The 18,024-nt window shown below is 42.2% G+C and overlaps 1 protein-coding gene across 1 annotated transcript in view; it reads right to left on the bottom strand.

The window, feature by feature from the left end:
• Nucleotides 1–18,024, bottom strand: part of PIGB (phosphatidylinositol glycan anchor biosynthesis class B) — a 54,315-nt gene that overhangs the window by 16,442 nt on the left and 19,849 nt on the right. The window contains exons 3-7 of the mRNA XM_077468387.1: nucleotides 11,790–11,910; nucleotides 10,645–10,749; nucleotides 8,513–8,643; nucleotides 8,287–8,427; nucleotides 1,226–1,277 (exon numbers count right to left, since the gene is read on the bottom strand). Of these exons, the coding sequence (XP_077324513.1) occupies nucleotides 1,226–1,277; nucleotides 8,287–8,427; nucleotides 8,513–8,643; nucleotides 10,645–10,749; nucleotides 11,790–11,910 (550 nt within the window). The remainder of the gene's footprint in view (nucleotides 1–1,225; nucleotides 1,278–8,286; nucleotides 8,428–8,512; nucleotides 8,644–10,644; nucleotides 10,750–11,789; nucleotides 11,911–18,024) is intronic.

Below are 18,024 nucleotides of genomic sequence, written 5' to 3'. Positions count from 1 at the left end.
AACTGTGTGAATGTAGTATGTTATCAAATAAATACTGGAGGAACATTTGCATTCATCGGCCAGGAAGCTGCGCATGGGACATACTTGGACATTCCAACATGACAATGATCCAAAACACAAGGCCAAGTCGACCTGTCATTGGCTACAGCAGAATAAAGTGCAGGTTCTGGAGTGGCCATCTCAGTCTCCTGACCTCATTATCATTGAGCCACTCTGGGGAGATCTCACACGTGCCGTTCATGCAAGAATTTACAGGAACTGGAGGCTTTTTGCGAAGAGGAATGGGCAGCTTTACCATCTGAGAAGATAAAGAGCCTCATCCACAAATACCACTAAAGACTTCAAGCTGTCATTGATGTTAAAGGGGGCAACACACGGTATTAAGAACTGGGGTATGTAAACTTTTGATCAGGGTCATTTGGGTAGTTTCTGTTGCCATTGTGATTTAAAAAGCGTAAACACAGTTGATTGATAATAAATGGCTTCAGACAAACACTAACCATGAGTGAAAGAAATGTTTTTGTGTTATCATTCATATTCTCTGAAAAATGGCCAAGAGGGTATGGCTGCTAGGGTATGTAAACCTATGAGTACAACTGTATATACACTGTTTTATGGAGTTAGGAAGCCTGTAGTGTAGCAACAAGGTGCTTTTCAGCTTCGGTTTGGTAACGCACTTGTTACTGGAGTAAATACTAATGTGCTGCAGTGCAATTTTATTTTGAATGGCCCCTTCACACACTAAAGTAAAACAGCATTAATGCAAAAATGTTACAGAGCAGCACAATACATGGTAACGCTCTGCAGTTGTTGTGCGCTACTTTGCCAAAAATGGTGCATGTCCTTGATGCATTGCCAGAATATTCATTGGAATGGGCTGTCTTAATGCAATGCACATTAATTTGTGAAAAAAACATGCATCAACACGCATGGTAATGAAACACACCAGGATCTAAATGGGCCCTAAGAGTTTTTCAAATTCACATGTGTAGAATGTGTGGTTTTAGTCGAGCATTCAGCTGACATCACCCCCTTTATAGTGATTTTTTATTTCTTTTGGCAGTTGGCAAATCCCGATGATCATGTACCTATAGTAAATGTGCATCCATTGTGCAATCATTCTGTTTTTTTCTATAGAACATTAGATAATATGGTCAAATTATACAAAGGGTTAAGAAACTGAAGTTTTACAACATACCAATGTTTAGTCTTCACTGAAACATACCTTATCAAAAAATACTCTGTCAATTATCAGTGAGGCCCCAAAAGTAAAGAGTCTGCAAAACACACATGTAATTAATATTCTTGAGGTGGTCAGTAAAAAGTTAATACAGTTAGTGAAAGGCACATGCATTTCTTTTTTCATTTTTAACCAAAACCTGAGAAGAAACATCAGGATGGACACAATTAAATTACAAAAGATCAACAAATTGAAGGAGGATTCCCACAAAATCGGTACATACAGATTTGGTCACAGGCATCCAAGAGCTTTATCTGCACCTTGTACAAGGAAAATCAGTATAAAAATTATCAATCGCTGGTAACAAACCCCAGATCTGCTCCACTCCATATATCACTCTGCTGACCACTGTTGCAAAAAAGACCCAGGCACATTGTACCACATCTATTGGTCCTGCCCATTAATTGTCCCTTACTGGCAGATGGTTCATTCACGACTCTACTCCTTCTTTGGATCCTGGGTTCATTTCAAACCCCCCCCCCCCAAAAAAAAAAAAAAAAAAAAAAAAACTCTCTCCTGGGTTTCCCACCTTCTAATCTTTCTAAAAAAACAAAAACAACTCTTTGTGCTGGTGATGACTACAGCGTGTTGCTTGGTTTCTATTTAATAGAAGAAACGGGAGGCCACCCCCCCTTTGTTTGAACCACACTCTAGGTTCCAAGCGGTGAAGTGGAGGGAATACCTGACTGCCTCCTTAACTGATACACTGGATGCCCATAACTGGGTTTGGGAATTGTTGGACCTCTTAGAAGCTCCCCAGTCTGACATATCCATGGCCGTGTCACGGCGTGCATGCATGGCAGCTTCCTAATTGGGTAGGGCTCTGATACAGGTGGATACTCTACACTAATCTCCCCCTCCCCCCCCCCCCCCTTTCTTCTTGCCCTCTTGTATTTTTCTACCTTTTCTTTGTGCCTAGTACAGTGGCTTTTGACATCTGGTTACACACCTTAGCACAGATAGGACCTATTTGAGCTAATGTAATCTTTTCTTTCTTCTACTGGAAACCAGTTTGTGGTCTCATTATACCACCACTGTGTTAGGTGATAATAGGTTTTGTATCCTGTTTAGGGGTCCAATTACCCCATTCTTGCTTCTTTATATTATAATGTACAAGCTGGTACTTTGTGTTTTGCCAATCTATTTGTCTTGTACCTTTCTTTATTTTAGGTTGAAAAACTAATAACAATAAAAACAAAATGGTCAGTTCTTTAAATATAATTAAAATAAAACAACTTTAGAAGCTCTCACCTGCAAGGCAAACTATACCAGCTATTCAATAGGTGGTAGCTCATAATGGTGCAAATCAAGTAGATGCAGCAAGTAATACAGTGCATACATGAAGCAGACACTTATATACCCACAGAGTCATCATCAATGCATGTAGAGGAATGTTCTAGCCACCTGTCCCAAATCTTATGATATTTAGCTGGGCAACCTCTATGGATATAAATATCTTTCATGTATGGCAGCATAAGGTTATTAGCAGCCACCCAGTTCTGGACTGTCAGGGGTGAAGTCCTGAGCCATACCCTAGCAAATCAACATTCTAAAAAGCGTTTCTTGTAAGAAAATACATCAATATTTATCACTTTCCAGATTAGGGAAGATCCGAAGAGGCACTGCTTGAGACAGAGGGTTAATGGAGAGCCCATTCGATCATGTAGGAACCAAACCACCTGTGACCAATAGTCTTGAATAGCAGGGCATGACCATACCAAAATGGTAAAAAGTGCTGCTGGTCTCACCACATCTGGGGCACAAAGGACTATAGTGTGGCCTAGGTTCTATGTAGTATAAACAAGTGGGGGGGGGGGGTCAAGGAGGTTTGGGGAGACTAGCTTACATGATTCAAGCATAGAGTCCCATTCTTCATCCTCTATCTTCCTAACGTCTGCCACCCATCGGGTTTTTAATTTCTAAGGTTAGTAGCCACTGGAAGGAAGGAGTTGTAGAAAGTAGGACATTAGATGTTTTTACAAGTTTCAGACTCAAAAAAGCTAAACAGGTATAGTGACTGTAAAATCGGGGATGGACTCCCCAAATTGGCTGCGTAAAACGTGGCGGAAGTAGAAAAAACCCCCCCAGAAAAACAGGGATGGGTAGGTCAAACTCAGTCTTGAGGTCTTTAAATTAGGGTTACACCGTTACCACTTTTTTAAGAGCGATTACAAGTACCAATACTTGTTTTCCAAGTACTGGCCGATACCAGTAACCAATACTTTTTTGAATGTCCTTTGACACATTAAGAGCCGACAGAGGACACGTGCTGCCACACAGCGGAGGACCCGATACGCGTGGCTGGAGTTCGCCGCCGGCCACACACGAGTACCAGCACGAGGATTTGTGTGTGTAAACGCACAAATCCCTGTACTGTCAGAGGAGAGGAGACAGGTAAGTAGGAACAGGGATATGTCTCCTCGTCTACTCAGTCCTATCACCATACAGTTAGAACTCACATTTACCCCTTGATCGTCCCCTAGTGTTACCTCCTTCCCTACCAGTGACATTTACACAGTAATCAGTGCATTTTTATAGCACTGATCGCTGTATATATGTCAATGGGCCCAAAAATACATCACAGCCAAAAAAAAGAAATAAATAAAAAATTTCATAAATCTTTCGCAAAGTTTGTAGACGCTATAACTTTCGCGCAAACGAATAAATATACGTTTATTGTGTTGTTTTTATGTTTTGTTTTTTTATCAAAAATATGTAGAATATATATTGGCCTAAACTGATGAAGAAATTCGTTTTTCACTCTTTTTTTGTTTTAGCGCAAAAAATAAAAAACCACAGAGGTGATCAAATAGCACCAAAAGAAAGCTCTATTTGTCAGTGTGCTGACTGAGGGGCACTCAAAAGGAGGGAGCAGCAAACAGGGACCAGAGAAGAGGAGGATCCAGGATGCTCTGTGCAAAACTAACTGCATAGAGGAAATAGAACATTTATTTATTTTTTTAAAGAGCCTTTACAATCACTTTAAGGGGTATAAATTTTATTATTTTTTTAAATCCATAGCTTTATGCCCATCAAGACTGCATGAACATTTGTTCTGTGCAAATGGGGCAAAATCAACAATGTTCTCAGGCTACATTTGCAACAATATGTCAATGCAAAAAAAATGCAGCATTATGGCCACTGGAGGGCAATGAGGAGCATACCTACTTGTTATGGTAGTCAGTGCCATCTAGTAGCTATACCACATTAGAGGAGAAACATCAGGCTTAGGTCCAGTTACCCAGCTGGTGAGCTGCCAAATTCCTGCGGTAAGAATTGGCAATCGCAGTCAGCAGTGTCCAGGCTCGGGCATCTGTCCCCAACTGCAGCTAACCACACCCAGCACCACATAAATATCTTTTTAGGAGTAGGGCTAGAGCCTATAAAAACCATTGCGTTCACTTTAGGTGTGTATTGATATATTGATGTACTTAACCACTTCAGCTCCGGACCAATAAACACCTTAAGGACCAGAGGTCTTTTTCCAATTTCGCACTGCGCTGCTTTAACTGGTAATTGCGCGGTCATGCAATATTGCACGCAAACGAAATTTGCGTCCTTTTCTTCCCACAAATAGAGCTTTCTTTTGATGGTATTTGATTGCCTCTGCGATTTTTTTTTTTGCGATATAAATGGAAAAAGAGCGAAAATTTTGAAAAAAAAAGATATTTTCTTCTTTTTGTTATAAGAAAAATCGAATAAACTAAATTTTAGTCATACATTGAGGGCAAAATTTATTCAGCCACATGTCTTTAGTAAAAAAAATGTCAATAAGCATATATTTTTTGGTTTGCGCAAAAGTTATAGCGTCTACAAACTAGAGTACATTTTCTGGAATTTACACAGCTTTTAATTCATGACTGCCTATCTCATTTCTTGAGGTGCTAAAATGGCAGGGCAGTACAAACCCCCCCCAAATGACCCCATTTTGGAAAGTAGACACCCCAAGGAAATTGCTGAGGGGCATGTTGAGCCCATTGAATATTTATTTTTTTTGTCCTAAGGGATTAAATAATGACAAAAAAAAATAAAATAAAAAAGAATTTTTACAAAAAGTTGTCACTAAATGATATATTGCTCACACATGCCATGGTTATATGTGGAATTGCACCCCAAAATATATTCCGCTACTTCTCCCGAGTATGGGGATACCACATGTGTGGGACTTTTTGGGAGTCTAGTCGCGCACGGCACCCTGAAAACCAATCACCACCTTCAGGATTTCTAAGGGTGCAAATTTTTGATTTAACTCCTCACTACCTATCACAGTTTCGAAGGCCATAAAATGCCAAAATAGCACAAAACCCCCCAAAATGACCCCATTTTGGAAAGTAGACACCCCAAGCTATTTACTGAGAGGCATGTTGAGTCCATGGAATATTTTATATTTTGCCAAAAGTTGCGGGAAGATTACAAACTTTTTTTTTTTTTGCACAAAGTTGTCACTAAATGATATATTGCTCACACATGCTATGGGCAGAAGTCAAATTACACCCCAAAATAAATTCTGCTGCTTCTCCCGAGTACGGGGATACCACATGTGGGGGACTTTTTGGGAGCCTAGCCACGTACGGGACCCCGAAAACCAAGCACTGCCTTCCGGATTTAAATATAAAATGCTACCAAAAAAACTTTTAGCGATCGCAGGGATCAGGCCTGACTCTGCGATCGCTGCAGTTATGTGTTTAGTGTTTTGTAAGTGACAGTGATCGATCGATACTGCACTTGGGTGGGCTGGGCAGAGGGGCAAAACGCAGGTGCTAGCAGGTATCTGGGCTGATCCCGCTAACAATGCGTTTTTTTGGAACCCTAAACTGCTGAGGATGCTAGTATAGATCTGATCAGATCAGATATTGATCTGTTCAGATTCTATACCACTACGGGAGGTGTATGCTTTGCGCGTGGGTGTTAGCGGTACTGGCACTAACCTATCGCTGCCTGGGGCGACGCAGACCCTGACCCTAAAACCTAATTGATATCACCCGCCGGGTGATCAGGGGGTTAAACCTTTATTGGGTAATAAATGGTGGGTGCCCTGATGCTATAAAAAGCAAACTAACCAGAGTCACCCGTAACACTTATACTGTGATCAGTGGTGAAAGGGTTAACTAGGGGCAATCAGGGGGTTCAAATTTTTTATTAGGTAGTATATGGGGGTCCCTGGCGCTATATAAAAACCTGACGGGGAACCTAAATAACTAACTGGCTAACCAGCGTCACCAGTGACACTTGTACTGTGATCGCTGGTGAAAGGGTTAACTAGGGGCAATCAGGGGGTTAAAACCATTATTGGGTAGTATATCGGGGTACCTAGCGCTATAAAAACCTGGCGGTGAACCTAAAAAAATAACTAGCTACCTAGCGACAGTAGCGACACTGATGCAGCGATCAGAAAAACGATCGCTTAGTGACACTGGCAAAAGGGGGTGAAAGGGTTAACTAGGGGCAATCAGGATGTTAAAACCATTATTGGGTAGTATATCGGGGTACCTAGCGATATAAAAACCTGGCGGTGAACCTAAAAAAATAACTAGCTACCTAGCGACAGTAGCGACACTGATGCAGCGATCAGAAAAATGATCGCTTAGTGTCAGTGGCAAAAGGGGGTGAAAGGGTTAACTAGGGGCAATCAGGATGTTAAAACCATTATTGGGTAGTATATCGGGGTACCTAGCGATATAAAAACCTGGCGGTGAACCTAAAAAAATAACTAGCTACCTAGCGACACTAGCGACACTGATGCAGCGATCAGAAAAATTATCGCTTAGTGACACTGGCAAAAGGGGGTGAAAGGGTTAACTCTAGGGGCAATCAGGGGGTTAAATCTTTATTGGGGGGTGATAGGGGGCTACCCTGGACCTAACACTAACTGCCCTGACAGTTTTTACTTTTACAACTGACACTGAATGCATTGATCAGTAAAGAAATGATCAATGCAATCAGTGACACTGTGACTGGGGGGGGGAGGGGTTTGTGTACCTATGTGTCAGTGTAGTGTTTTGGTGCACTTACTTTTAGTCTTCTCCTTGTAGTCCGGTCAAAAAGACCGCCCCGAGGAGAATGACATCACTTCCTCCTTCCTGTGTAAACAATACACAGTGGGAGGAAGTTCGTCATTGGCCAGGAGCGATCGAACCTAAAAAAATAACTAGCTACCTAGCGACAGTAGCGACACTGATGCAGCGATCAGAAAAATGATCGCTTAGTGACAGTGGCAAAAGGGGGTGAAAGGGTTAACTAGGGGCAATCAGGATGTTAAAACCATTATTGGGTAGTATATCGGGGTACCTAGCAATATAAAAACCTGGCGGTGAACCTAAAAAAATAACTAGCTACCTAGCGACACTGATGCAGCGATCAGAAAAATGATCGCTTAGTGACACTGGCAAAAGGGGGTGAAAGGGTTAACTCTAGGGGCAATCAGGGGGTTAAATCTTTATTGGGGGGTGATAGGGGGCTACCCTGGACCTAACACTAACTGCCCTGACAGTTTTTACTTTTACAACTGACACTGAATGCATTGATCAGTAAAGAAATGATCAATGCAATCAGTGACACTGTGACTGGGGGGGCAGAGGGGGAGGGGGGCGATCGGGGGGGGGGGGGTTTGTGTACCTAAGTGTACCTATGTGTCAGTGTAGTGTTTTGGTGCACTTACTTTTAGTCTTCTCCTCATAGTCCGGTCAAAAAGACCGCCCCGAGGAGAATGACATCACTTCCTCCTTCCTGTGTAAACAATACACAGTGGGAGGAAGTTCGTCATTGGCCAGGAGCGATCGAGAGGGGGTGGCCAGAAACCAACGGCCATCCCCTCATCACGGATCCCTCCCGGAGGGAAACGGACCGCCGTATCCAGCGGGAGGGGGTCCGATCGGACCCCCCACCCGCTGGAAGGCAGGCACGTACATCTACGTGCTTGTGCCTGCCTGTGCCATTCTGATGACGTATAATGGCAATACGGCGGTCCTTAAGTGGTTAAATCAATCACACAGCTTGTAAAATAATGTGCAGTATGTTTTCCACTTGAATTCAATGTAAAGACTTACCCAACAGGTAGACATTGTTGTAGCACTAAATCTAGTTTTTTCGGTTCTTTAAAGAAGTGATAGATGAGCAATGGAATCCAAAGAATGATGGCAGTTGGTCGTATAACAAAAGCCAAAGCCACAAATAGCAAGTATTTAGTACTAGAAAACAAGAAGACAGATTTAGAATGACAATCCACAGCAAAGTCAGATATGGAAGAAGTTGTTTGTCTAGTTTTTCTTTCACCTGCTCTTTGTAGGTGAACCTTCCAGTGGGAACGAATACAGAGCCAATGTGCCGAGTACAGTTTCCATGGTGTTTGTGAGAGTTCTTGTGCAACAAAACCAGGTGAACCAGGAACACAGCTGACAAAAGTACTGAATACAATAAATGTAAAAAAAAAAACAAGTGTTAACGATTAGAAAGCCAAAAAATAATAAAAAAATAAAAATAAATAAAAAGACACACACACACACACACACACACACACACACCAAAGTGGACTTGAAATAAAAGCATGCCTATAGCCAACAATTAGTCCTTACCTTTGTATTTGCCATTAGGCAAATAATAGCTGGAATTACATTGGATGATATGGGCAGTCAACTTTTTTTTTCTGCTCTAATGTGTGTGTTTTGGGGAGCATTTAAGCAGTTTTTTTTTTCTTTTGCTGGACCTGTACTTTTTTCCCTCCCAGCAGTGCACCACAATGAACAGTACTGCAAGTGGTGGTGTGCTGTAGTGTGGTTCCACCAACTCCTATTGTACTGTGCTGGTTGTGGTGCCATTAATTTATAACTACAATACACGGAATATAGCACTATGTGTTATGGTAATGCATGGTAAACTGCGTGAGTTACTACAATGCACAGGTGTGAAGCCAGCCTAAGGCAGCCAATACACAGAGGGAGTTTCTTTCCTGCAACTGTGGGTGTGTGGTTGCAGGAACACAGTGTTAAATTTGGGAATACCTTCCTGCTGAGCCATTGTATTCTCCAGGCAGGGGAAGCTGTCTAATGCAGAGAACTTCACACAACGCACAGTGTTTTCTGTAGGGTTAGAGTGAACTTCTATAAACTGTTGACAGGGAAATGTTGAGCAATGGCTGTGTTAGGCCAGCCCTAGAAGGTTTGAATCTAGGCCGGTTCAGAAGGAAGTGACTGAGATTCAAACAATGTGTAGGCAAAGTCGATAGATCAATTTGGGTACGATCGGCCTGATGAATTTTACATATAGTTATTGCTAGTATAGTTATTGCTAGTGGCTGGTATAGCCGCTAGCAATAGTCACTGTCTTCTCTCCCGAAGGACAGCTTCCCCTGCCTGGAGAATTCAATGGCTCAGCAGGAAGAGATTCCCAAATTAACACAGTGCTCCTGCAACCACACACCCACAGTTGCAGGAAAGAAACTCGCTCCATGTATGGCCTGCCTTAGGGATGGAATAAGAGGAGCTGCAAGTACTTGGCAGAGGATCAACTCCTGCCACATTCTATGCATCATGTGAAATATTGTTTTGGGTGGAGTTTTGCTTTGGTTTCTTACAGTAGAGCCGGCCATATGCGGTCTGGTTCCTGCTGAACCAGCCGAGATTCATATTATTAATGGGCAGGATGAATGTATCAAGTTGATCGATCAATCAACTTGGGCACAACCAGCCTGCCGTATTCGAGTATCGCAAGCGGCTTCTATAACCGCTAGCGATAATCATCTTATCCCGGCATCCCTGTCGGGAGCAGACAATGGCCCAACAAGAGGGATTCCCCTGTCTGCACTTTCTGTTTTGATGGGGGAATCATGCAAATTTCTTTCCTGCAACCTATTACTGCAGGAAAGGAATTTGCACAGTCTGTGGCCTGCCTTAGTTACAGACATCTCAAATGTTTTTCAGTATCTAGTTATGTATCGTTAATGTGTATCTAAAGACAAAACTATTTCTGTACATTTGGATAGAGAAGGGAAAGGTTAGAACCCCTGTCATGTTTTTAATGCTGTGTCCCCACTAAGGGGGGTTACAATTTTGTGCAGACAGGAGTTTCAACATTCACCACTCAAGCCAAAATAAAATTAAGTGACACATTATATAATTAAATTTTTTTCAAGAATGAGCATGACAATTCAAGATACAACAAACATATTACAACTTAGGATACAATAGGAGAGACACCACATCCTATGCACATAAGTATATCAAGGGTGCAAACACCATTGCTTATTCGGGGGGGGGGGGGGGGGGGGATACTGAGCCCAAATGAAAAGAATAAGGGGGGGAAGAGAGAAAGGGGAAGGACCCATCCATTGCTCTTGAGAACATATACTATACTTGCAATTCCTGCTGTGCTAACGATTTATGACATCCAATGATCAAGTTTTTACATACCACCCATTTTGCCACATTTGCATTTTCCAGACGCCTCATTAGACCGTACAGTCTTACATCTGCAAGGCCAGAAAATATAGCCTGTATCAATCTTGGAATCCAGACCTATAAAAAGATTATTACGTTTCAAGTTGAACATATAATGCACGTTTACAATGGTTAAATGGGTTTTGTATGAATATTCATCACAGGAAGTCCAGCAAACAGAGAAGTCCTCCTTCCCATTAGAGTACTGCAAACCTAAAATAAGGCATCTACACTTAATATCCGCCCAGCACTCAAAAATTTTAAATTTTTTTTTACATTCTTTTAGACCCCTTTCACACAGGGACGGGAGCAGCGTCGGCAGTAAAACGGCGCTATGTTTAGTGCCACTTTACCATCGTTTTACCGGCGGTATTCAGTCGTGAAAGGGTTAAAACCACCACAAAGCGCTGCTGCTGCCGGTGGTATAGCCGTGCTGCTCCATTAGTTTCAATGCGCAGGAGCGGTGTATACATCGCTCCAAAGATGCTGCTAGCAGGACTTTTTTTTTTTAACGTCCTTCTAGCACACCACTGCAGTGTGAAAGCCCTTGGGGCTTTCACATTGGAGAGACAGCAGTGGCTGTTTCAGGTCGGTTTGCACACGCTATTTTTAGCGCAATAGCGCCTGCAAAATGACCCAGTTTGAAAGGGGTCTTATAGCTGCTCAAAGTAGAGGTGAAAGCATATCCCTGTGTCCTAATACCAATCCAGGGGGTTAGTAAATGTAAGGAGGAAAGGATCACCGCTATTTCCGACCAGCCCAGGTGAATAAACAATAAAAAGTGGGCTCAGTCTACGGGTCTCCACCAAACCACACACCCTGATGCATTTTGTCCCGCCCACCAGGGCTTAATCATAGAGTCATAGGCCTGTAGACCGAGGCCACCCTCTATCGTTTATTCACCTGGGCTAATAGCGGAGATCCTTTCCTCTTTATATAACTGGATTCAGGTTAACAATTACAATAGACATCCATAGGACTCCAGGGTGAGATCAAATGTTCACTTACCAGATTGAAATTATTCTGCCAATTCCCTATTGGGATTACCTAAACTACAAACCATTTCATTTATCAAAGATATTCAGATACTGAAATGTAAGACCGCTAAATATACATACCAAGAAGAAGACTTCATCCTTGCCAATCCAATCCAAAACTTTATACACAGAGGCAAATAGCAGTGGGTAAGTGAAGCCCCTCAGTCCTTCATTCCATTCCCATGTTAAATAGCCATAATTACTATTGTTAAAGTGAAATAATATTCATTGTGATTACTTGATATGTAAAGAAAAATGCAAAACGCTGTATATTTACTACAGGTGTTTATAAATTACCAAAATGCACAATTCTTAGGAAAAAAAAAAAAAAAAAAAGATATGGCAAGATTTTGGAACTAATGGCAACAATACACCTCCCAAAAAAAAGTTGAGCCGGGGCAACAAAAACCTGGCAAAGTAAGTGGTAGTAACAAGGTATAAAATGAGCGTCAGAGATTCAGAGTGTCTCAGAAGTAAAGATGGGCAGAGGTTCACCAATCTGGGGTTGATTTACAAAAACGGGTGCACACAGAATCTGGCGAAGCTTCCAGGTTTTATTGTCAAAGCTTACTTGAACAAGCTGAAGTTAGAAGCCAATTGGTTATTATGCACAGTTGCACCAGATTCTGTTTGCGCCAGTTTTAAAAAAAATAAAAATAAAAAATAAATAAATAATCTCCCCCATTGAGTCTAAAAACTGTTGAGCAATTTCAGAATAATGCTCCTCAATGTAAAATTACAAAGACTTTAACTATATCATCATCTACACTACAGAATTCTGAGTATCCGGAGAAATCTGTGCACAAGAAACAAGGCTGAAATGCAATATTGGATACCCATGATCTTCGGGCCCTCATAGAACTGCATTAAAAACGGGCACGATTCTGTGAAAGACATCACTGCATGGGTTCAGGAATACTTCCAAAAATCACTGTCCGAACACAGTTCGCTGTGCCATCCAAGAATGCACGTTAAAGCTCTATCATGCAAAGAAGCCATATCTGAACATGATCCAGAAACGTTGCCATTTTTTCTGGGCCAAGCTCATTTAAAAAGGTCTGTTGTAAAGTGGAAGTCAAAATTTTCTTGTTTCATAGTTAGTAAGGTTGAATAAAGACACCAGTCCATCCCGAGTGAATGGCTACAATTGTCCCTATTATACTATACATTGCACACTCACATTGGTCCCTACCCTCAAGGAGCCCACAATCAAAGGTCCCCATTCATATACTAGGGCCAATTTTGGACAGAAGCCAATTAACCTACCAGCATGTCTTTGGTTTGTGGGAGGAAACCGGAGGAAACCAATGCAGGCACAGGGAAAACATGTAAACTCCAGGCAGGTAGTGTCTTGGTTGGGATTCGAACCAGTGACCCTTCTTACTGCTAGGCGAGAGTGCTAACCCACAACCGTACAACCATGAGCGTAGGGTCCTCCAGGCCAAAGAGGAGAGGGACCTTCCAGCTTGTTATCGACACTCGCTTCAGAAGTCTGCATCTCTGAATGCAGGGTGGATATAAATCAATGATTTTTTTTGTTTTGTTTTTATCAGATTTTTATCAAATTTATTTTAATAAAATGCTTTTGGAGTAAAAATCTATCTAAAGATAGTTTTCTATTTAAGATACATTAATAATTGAGTTTATTCAGCATGAAATGGAGCTTGGTTATGTAGCAGGAGGCTGTATATTCTGCAATATTAAAATTTTTGGTGAACTCATTCAATGAATCCCAAGCTCTGCAAGCTGAGATAACATGTACTCCATGGATTCATTCACACAATTTTACTGTAACCATGAGATAAAACAAAATTTCAGGAATATTCCTTTATCCCATTGCTTTGCAAATCTATGTACACTATAAACTATTACTGAATTGGTTCTGATATCGCTGTTTTACTAACCTGACAGCTTATTATTCTAAATAGGAAACCCTAATTTTGTTTGCAAGTATTAATGATTCTACCTACCAGCAAGAATAAGTCCTTACATTTAAAGAGCACCTGCCATTTCAGATCCATCATGGCAGTGCCTGTTAGCGGACATCCACTCATCTGCTGCTGCCATGTCCCTCGCCTGGTTGTGTCACTGCCCCATCACCAGCCGCCCCATTAAAGTGAATAGGACAGTCGGGGAGTCAACAGCGAGGCAGAGGAGGAGTCGCTGCGGGACAGATGATAGTTGCTATTTAAAAATTATGATTTTTTTTTTTTTTTTTTTTTTTTAAACAACATGTTATACTTACCTCCACTGTGCAGCTCGTTTTGCACAGAGCACAGAGTGGCCCCGAACCTGATCTTCTGGGGTCACTCGGCAGCGGTCTCAGCTCCTCCCTGCAAGTACTAACCACCTTCATGCGAGCTCTCTCGCATGGTGGTTAGTACTTGTGGCCACGTTTCCAGCCCCTCCCCGACGCACCGCGTCATTGGATGTGACTGACAGCAGAGCGAGCCAACGGCTGCGCTGCTTTCAATCCATCCACTCTAGCCAATCAACAGCCAGGCTTAGTGGCGAAGAGGACATCGGGATGAGCGCAGCAGGTGAACGGGCTCAGGCAAGTAAAACAGGGGGGGGGGGTTCTGGTATTGTCGGATGTTTTTTCACCTTAATGCATAGGATGCATTAAGGTGAAAAAACACGAACCTTTACAACCCCTTTAAGCCTAGTTGATTTAAAATCGATTTGATTTAAAACAAATCCACCCTATCTCATAGTATTGACGGGGGGGCGGAATGCGGCATTAGTGCATATGGAAAGGGCAGCTTGCACATCTGGAAAAGCACCATCAATGCTGACAGACATATCCATGTTTTAGAGCAGCATATGCTTCCATCCAGATCATTTCAGGGAAGGCCTTGCATATTTTTGCAGAACAATGCTAAACCCCATACTGCATCTATGACAACAGCATGGCTTCCTAGTAAGAGTCCGGGAGCCCAATTAGCCTGCCTGCAGTCCAGACCTTTCACCAATTGGAAATATTTGGTGCATCTTGAAACAAAAAAATGCAACAAAGATGACCCAGGACTGTTGAGCAGTTAGAATCCTGTCAGGCAAGAATGGGACAACATTACCAAAACTCCAGAAAACTGGTCCTCTCAGTTCCCAGACATTTACAGAGAGAGTTATTAAAGCAGTAGTAAAGTCCACTTTGTGATTTTTAACTACAGGTAAGCCTATAATAAGGCTTACCTGTAAGTAAAATGAATATCTCCAAAACGTGCACCATTTAGGAGAGATTCACCCTGGATGCAGCCAGTGAGGTCATCAGCACATGTGCTCTGAGGGTCCTGAACCTTCGGACCCTGGTGCTGGAAACAAAGGCTTCACGTGCGCAAAAGACGTCATGATGCAGCTCATGACGTCACAACGCAGCTTCGGCCAATCACACAGCCAAAGAGCAGGAACACGAAAGAAAGACCCAGGGAAGAAGTGTCAGCCCTCTCGGCTGTAACAGTGAGTTACTATTACTAAAAAGCTTTGTTTCATGAATATATATATATATATATATATATATATATATATATATATATATATATATATATATATATATATATACACACATATACATATACACACATTTTTTTTTTCTCAGCCAGGGTTAGTGGACCATAGCATGTTCCTTCCTAATCACGTGGTATTTATACCAGCCAACATATATGATGGGATTCTATCCAGTGTCGGCAGCTAGGCTGCGTTCTGATACACACCATGAGAACCCATGTAGATAGGGTAAAAGTCTGATGATCTTACACAGTACGCTATGCATGTCCTTGACACCTCATCGTGCAAGTCACGTGATGTGATATTAACACGATCACGTGCAGCACTCTCGGAACTAGCTGATTCACACAGAGAGTGAGAGGAGGGGAGATTATCTGATAGCTCGTCAGCCATTTCTGGGCATGCCCTTTCCTTCAGCAGCGCTTGCCCAGAGACCCACACTTTCACCACCCAGAACATAGCAAGGTGAGCACGGGGGAGGAGACTTTGCCCTGTATGTATGTATGTATGTATGTATGTATGCATGTATATTATATATATATAGGCTGGGGAGAAGAGACAGATGCCCTGAGTCGGGGGACTAGTTTACAGCCAGAATCGGCATAATCAAAGTACATTACATACAAGGTGAGCTTTAATATCCTCTCTCCCGTGGAGTCTTACATTTATATGAGAGGACTCTTTAGACTCAGATATCCTCTCCTGTCTCCCACTACATTTATGGGAGCTTATTTTAAAATATATATATATATATATATATATATATATATATATATATATATATATATATATATATATTACACACACACACACTGCCTTGCAAGCGTATTCACCCCCTTTTTCATGTTGTTTTTACCTCCCAAACCTGGAATTAACAATTGAATTTACAGAAGATGCCCACAACTTTGAATATGTTTTGGACGCTTTGGATACCTCTCTATGAGCTTGTCACATTTTACCACTGCAATTTTTGCCCATTCCTCCTTGCAAAACTGCTCCAGCTCCTTCAAGTTGGATGGTTTGCCCTTGTGAACAGCAATCTTTAAGTCTGACCACAGATTTTATATTGGATTGAGGTCTGTGCCTTGATTAGGCCATTCCAACACATTCACATGTTTCCCTTAAACCACTCAAGTGTTGCTTTAGCAGTGGGTTTGGGGTGATTGTCCTGCTGGAAGGTGAACCTCCGTCCTAGCCTCAAATCACACACAGAGTGGTACAGGTTTAGCTCAAGAATATCCCTGCATTTAGCAGCATCCATCTTTCCCTCAACTCTGATCAGTTTCCCAGTCCCGACTGCTGAAGAACATCCCCGCAGCATGATGCTGCCACCACCATGTTTCACTGTGGGGATGGTGTTCTTTGGGTGATGTGATGTGTTGGGTTTGCACCAGACATAGCATTTTCTTTGATGGCCAAAAAGTTCAAGTTTAGTCTCCTCAGACCAGAGCACCTTCCTCCATACATATTGGGAGTCTCCCACATGCCTTGTCGTAAACTCAAAACGTGCCATTTTGTTTTTTGCTGAAAGTAATGGCTCTCTTGTGGCCACTCTACTATAAAGCCCAACTCTATGGAGCGTACAGCTTATCGTCATCCTATGTACAGATTCACCAGTCTCTGCTGTGGAACTTTGCAGCTCCTCCAGGGTTACCTTAGGTCTCTATGCTGCCTCTCCAATTAATGCCCTCCTTGCCCAGTCTGTGAGTTTTGGTGTGTGGCCATCTCTTGGCAGGTTTGCTGTTGTGCTACGTTCTTTCCATTTGGTTATGAGAGATTTGATGGTGCTCCTAGGGATCATCAAAGATTTGGATATTTATTTATTTATTTTTTATAACCTAACCCTGACTTGTATTTCTGAACAACATTTTCCGTTACTTGTTTGGAGAGTTCCTTGGTCTTCATGGCAATGTTTGGTTGGTTAGTGGTGCCTCTTGCTTAGGTGTTGCAGCCTCTGGGGCCTTTCAAAAAGGTGTGTATATGTAATGACAGATTATGTGACTCTTAGATTGCACACATGTGGGCATCATTTCACTAATTATGTGACTTCTGAAGGTAACTGGTTGCACCAGAGCTTTTTATGGGCTTTATAACAAAGGGGGTGAATACATAACAAAGGGGGTGAATACATACGCACATGCCAATTATTTTTTTATTTCTGAAAAATAATTTTATGTATATATTTTTTTAATTTTAACATATAATTCAGATTAAAAGGGATTGTAAAGTCTTTTTTTTTTATTTTAAATAACAAACATGTTATACTTACCTCCACTGTGCAGCTCATTTTGCACAGAGTGGCCCCGAACCTGCTCTTCTGGGGTCCCTCGGCGGCTGTCTCTGCTTCCTCCCACAGGTACTTCTCATGTTCATGCAAGCTCCCTCGCATGGTGAGAAGCACCTGCGGGCAAACTCCCGTGATACAGCCAGCGGCTATAGCCGCTGGCTGTATCACACGGCCCCGCCCCCCGGCACGCCATGTCATTGGATGTGATTGACAGCAGCGTGAGCCAATGGCTGTGCTGCTTTCAATCCATCCACTCAAGCCAATCAGCGGCCAGGCTGAGCGGCGAAGAGGACGTCGGGGGCGAGCGTGGGACTTTCGAGGGGTCAGGTAAGTAAAATGGGGGGGGGGGGGGCTGGGGGCACCGGGACTGTGAGATTGTTTTTTCACCTTAATGCATAGAATGCATTAAGGTGGAAAAACATTTATCTTTACAACCCCTTAAAAAAAAAAAAACACCCCACACACACTGAACTAAAGGCTCTAATGTTACAAAATTGGTAATAAGCCAAGGGGGTAATTGATATA

This window comes from Lithobates pipiens, unplaced genomic scaffold (assembly GCF_037356315.1).
Source record: "Lithobates pipiens isolate NorthernLeopardFrog02 unplaced genomic scaffold, aLitPip1_a1.2 Scaffold_8, whole genome shotgun sequence".
Lineage (NCBI taxonomy): Eukaryota > Metazoa > Chordata > Amphibia > Anura > Ranidae > Lithobates > Lithobates pipiens.
Note: the sequence above shows the minus strand (reverse complement) of the source record. Positions and strands in the feature narration are given on the sequence as shown.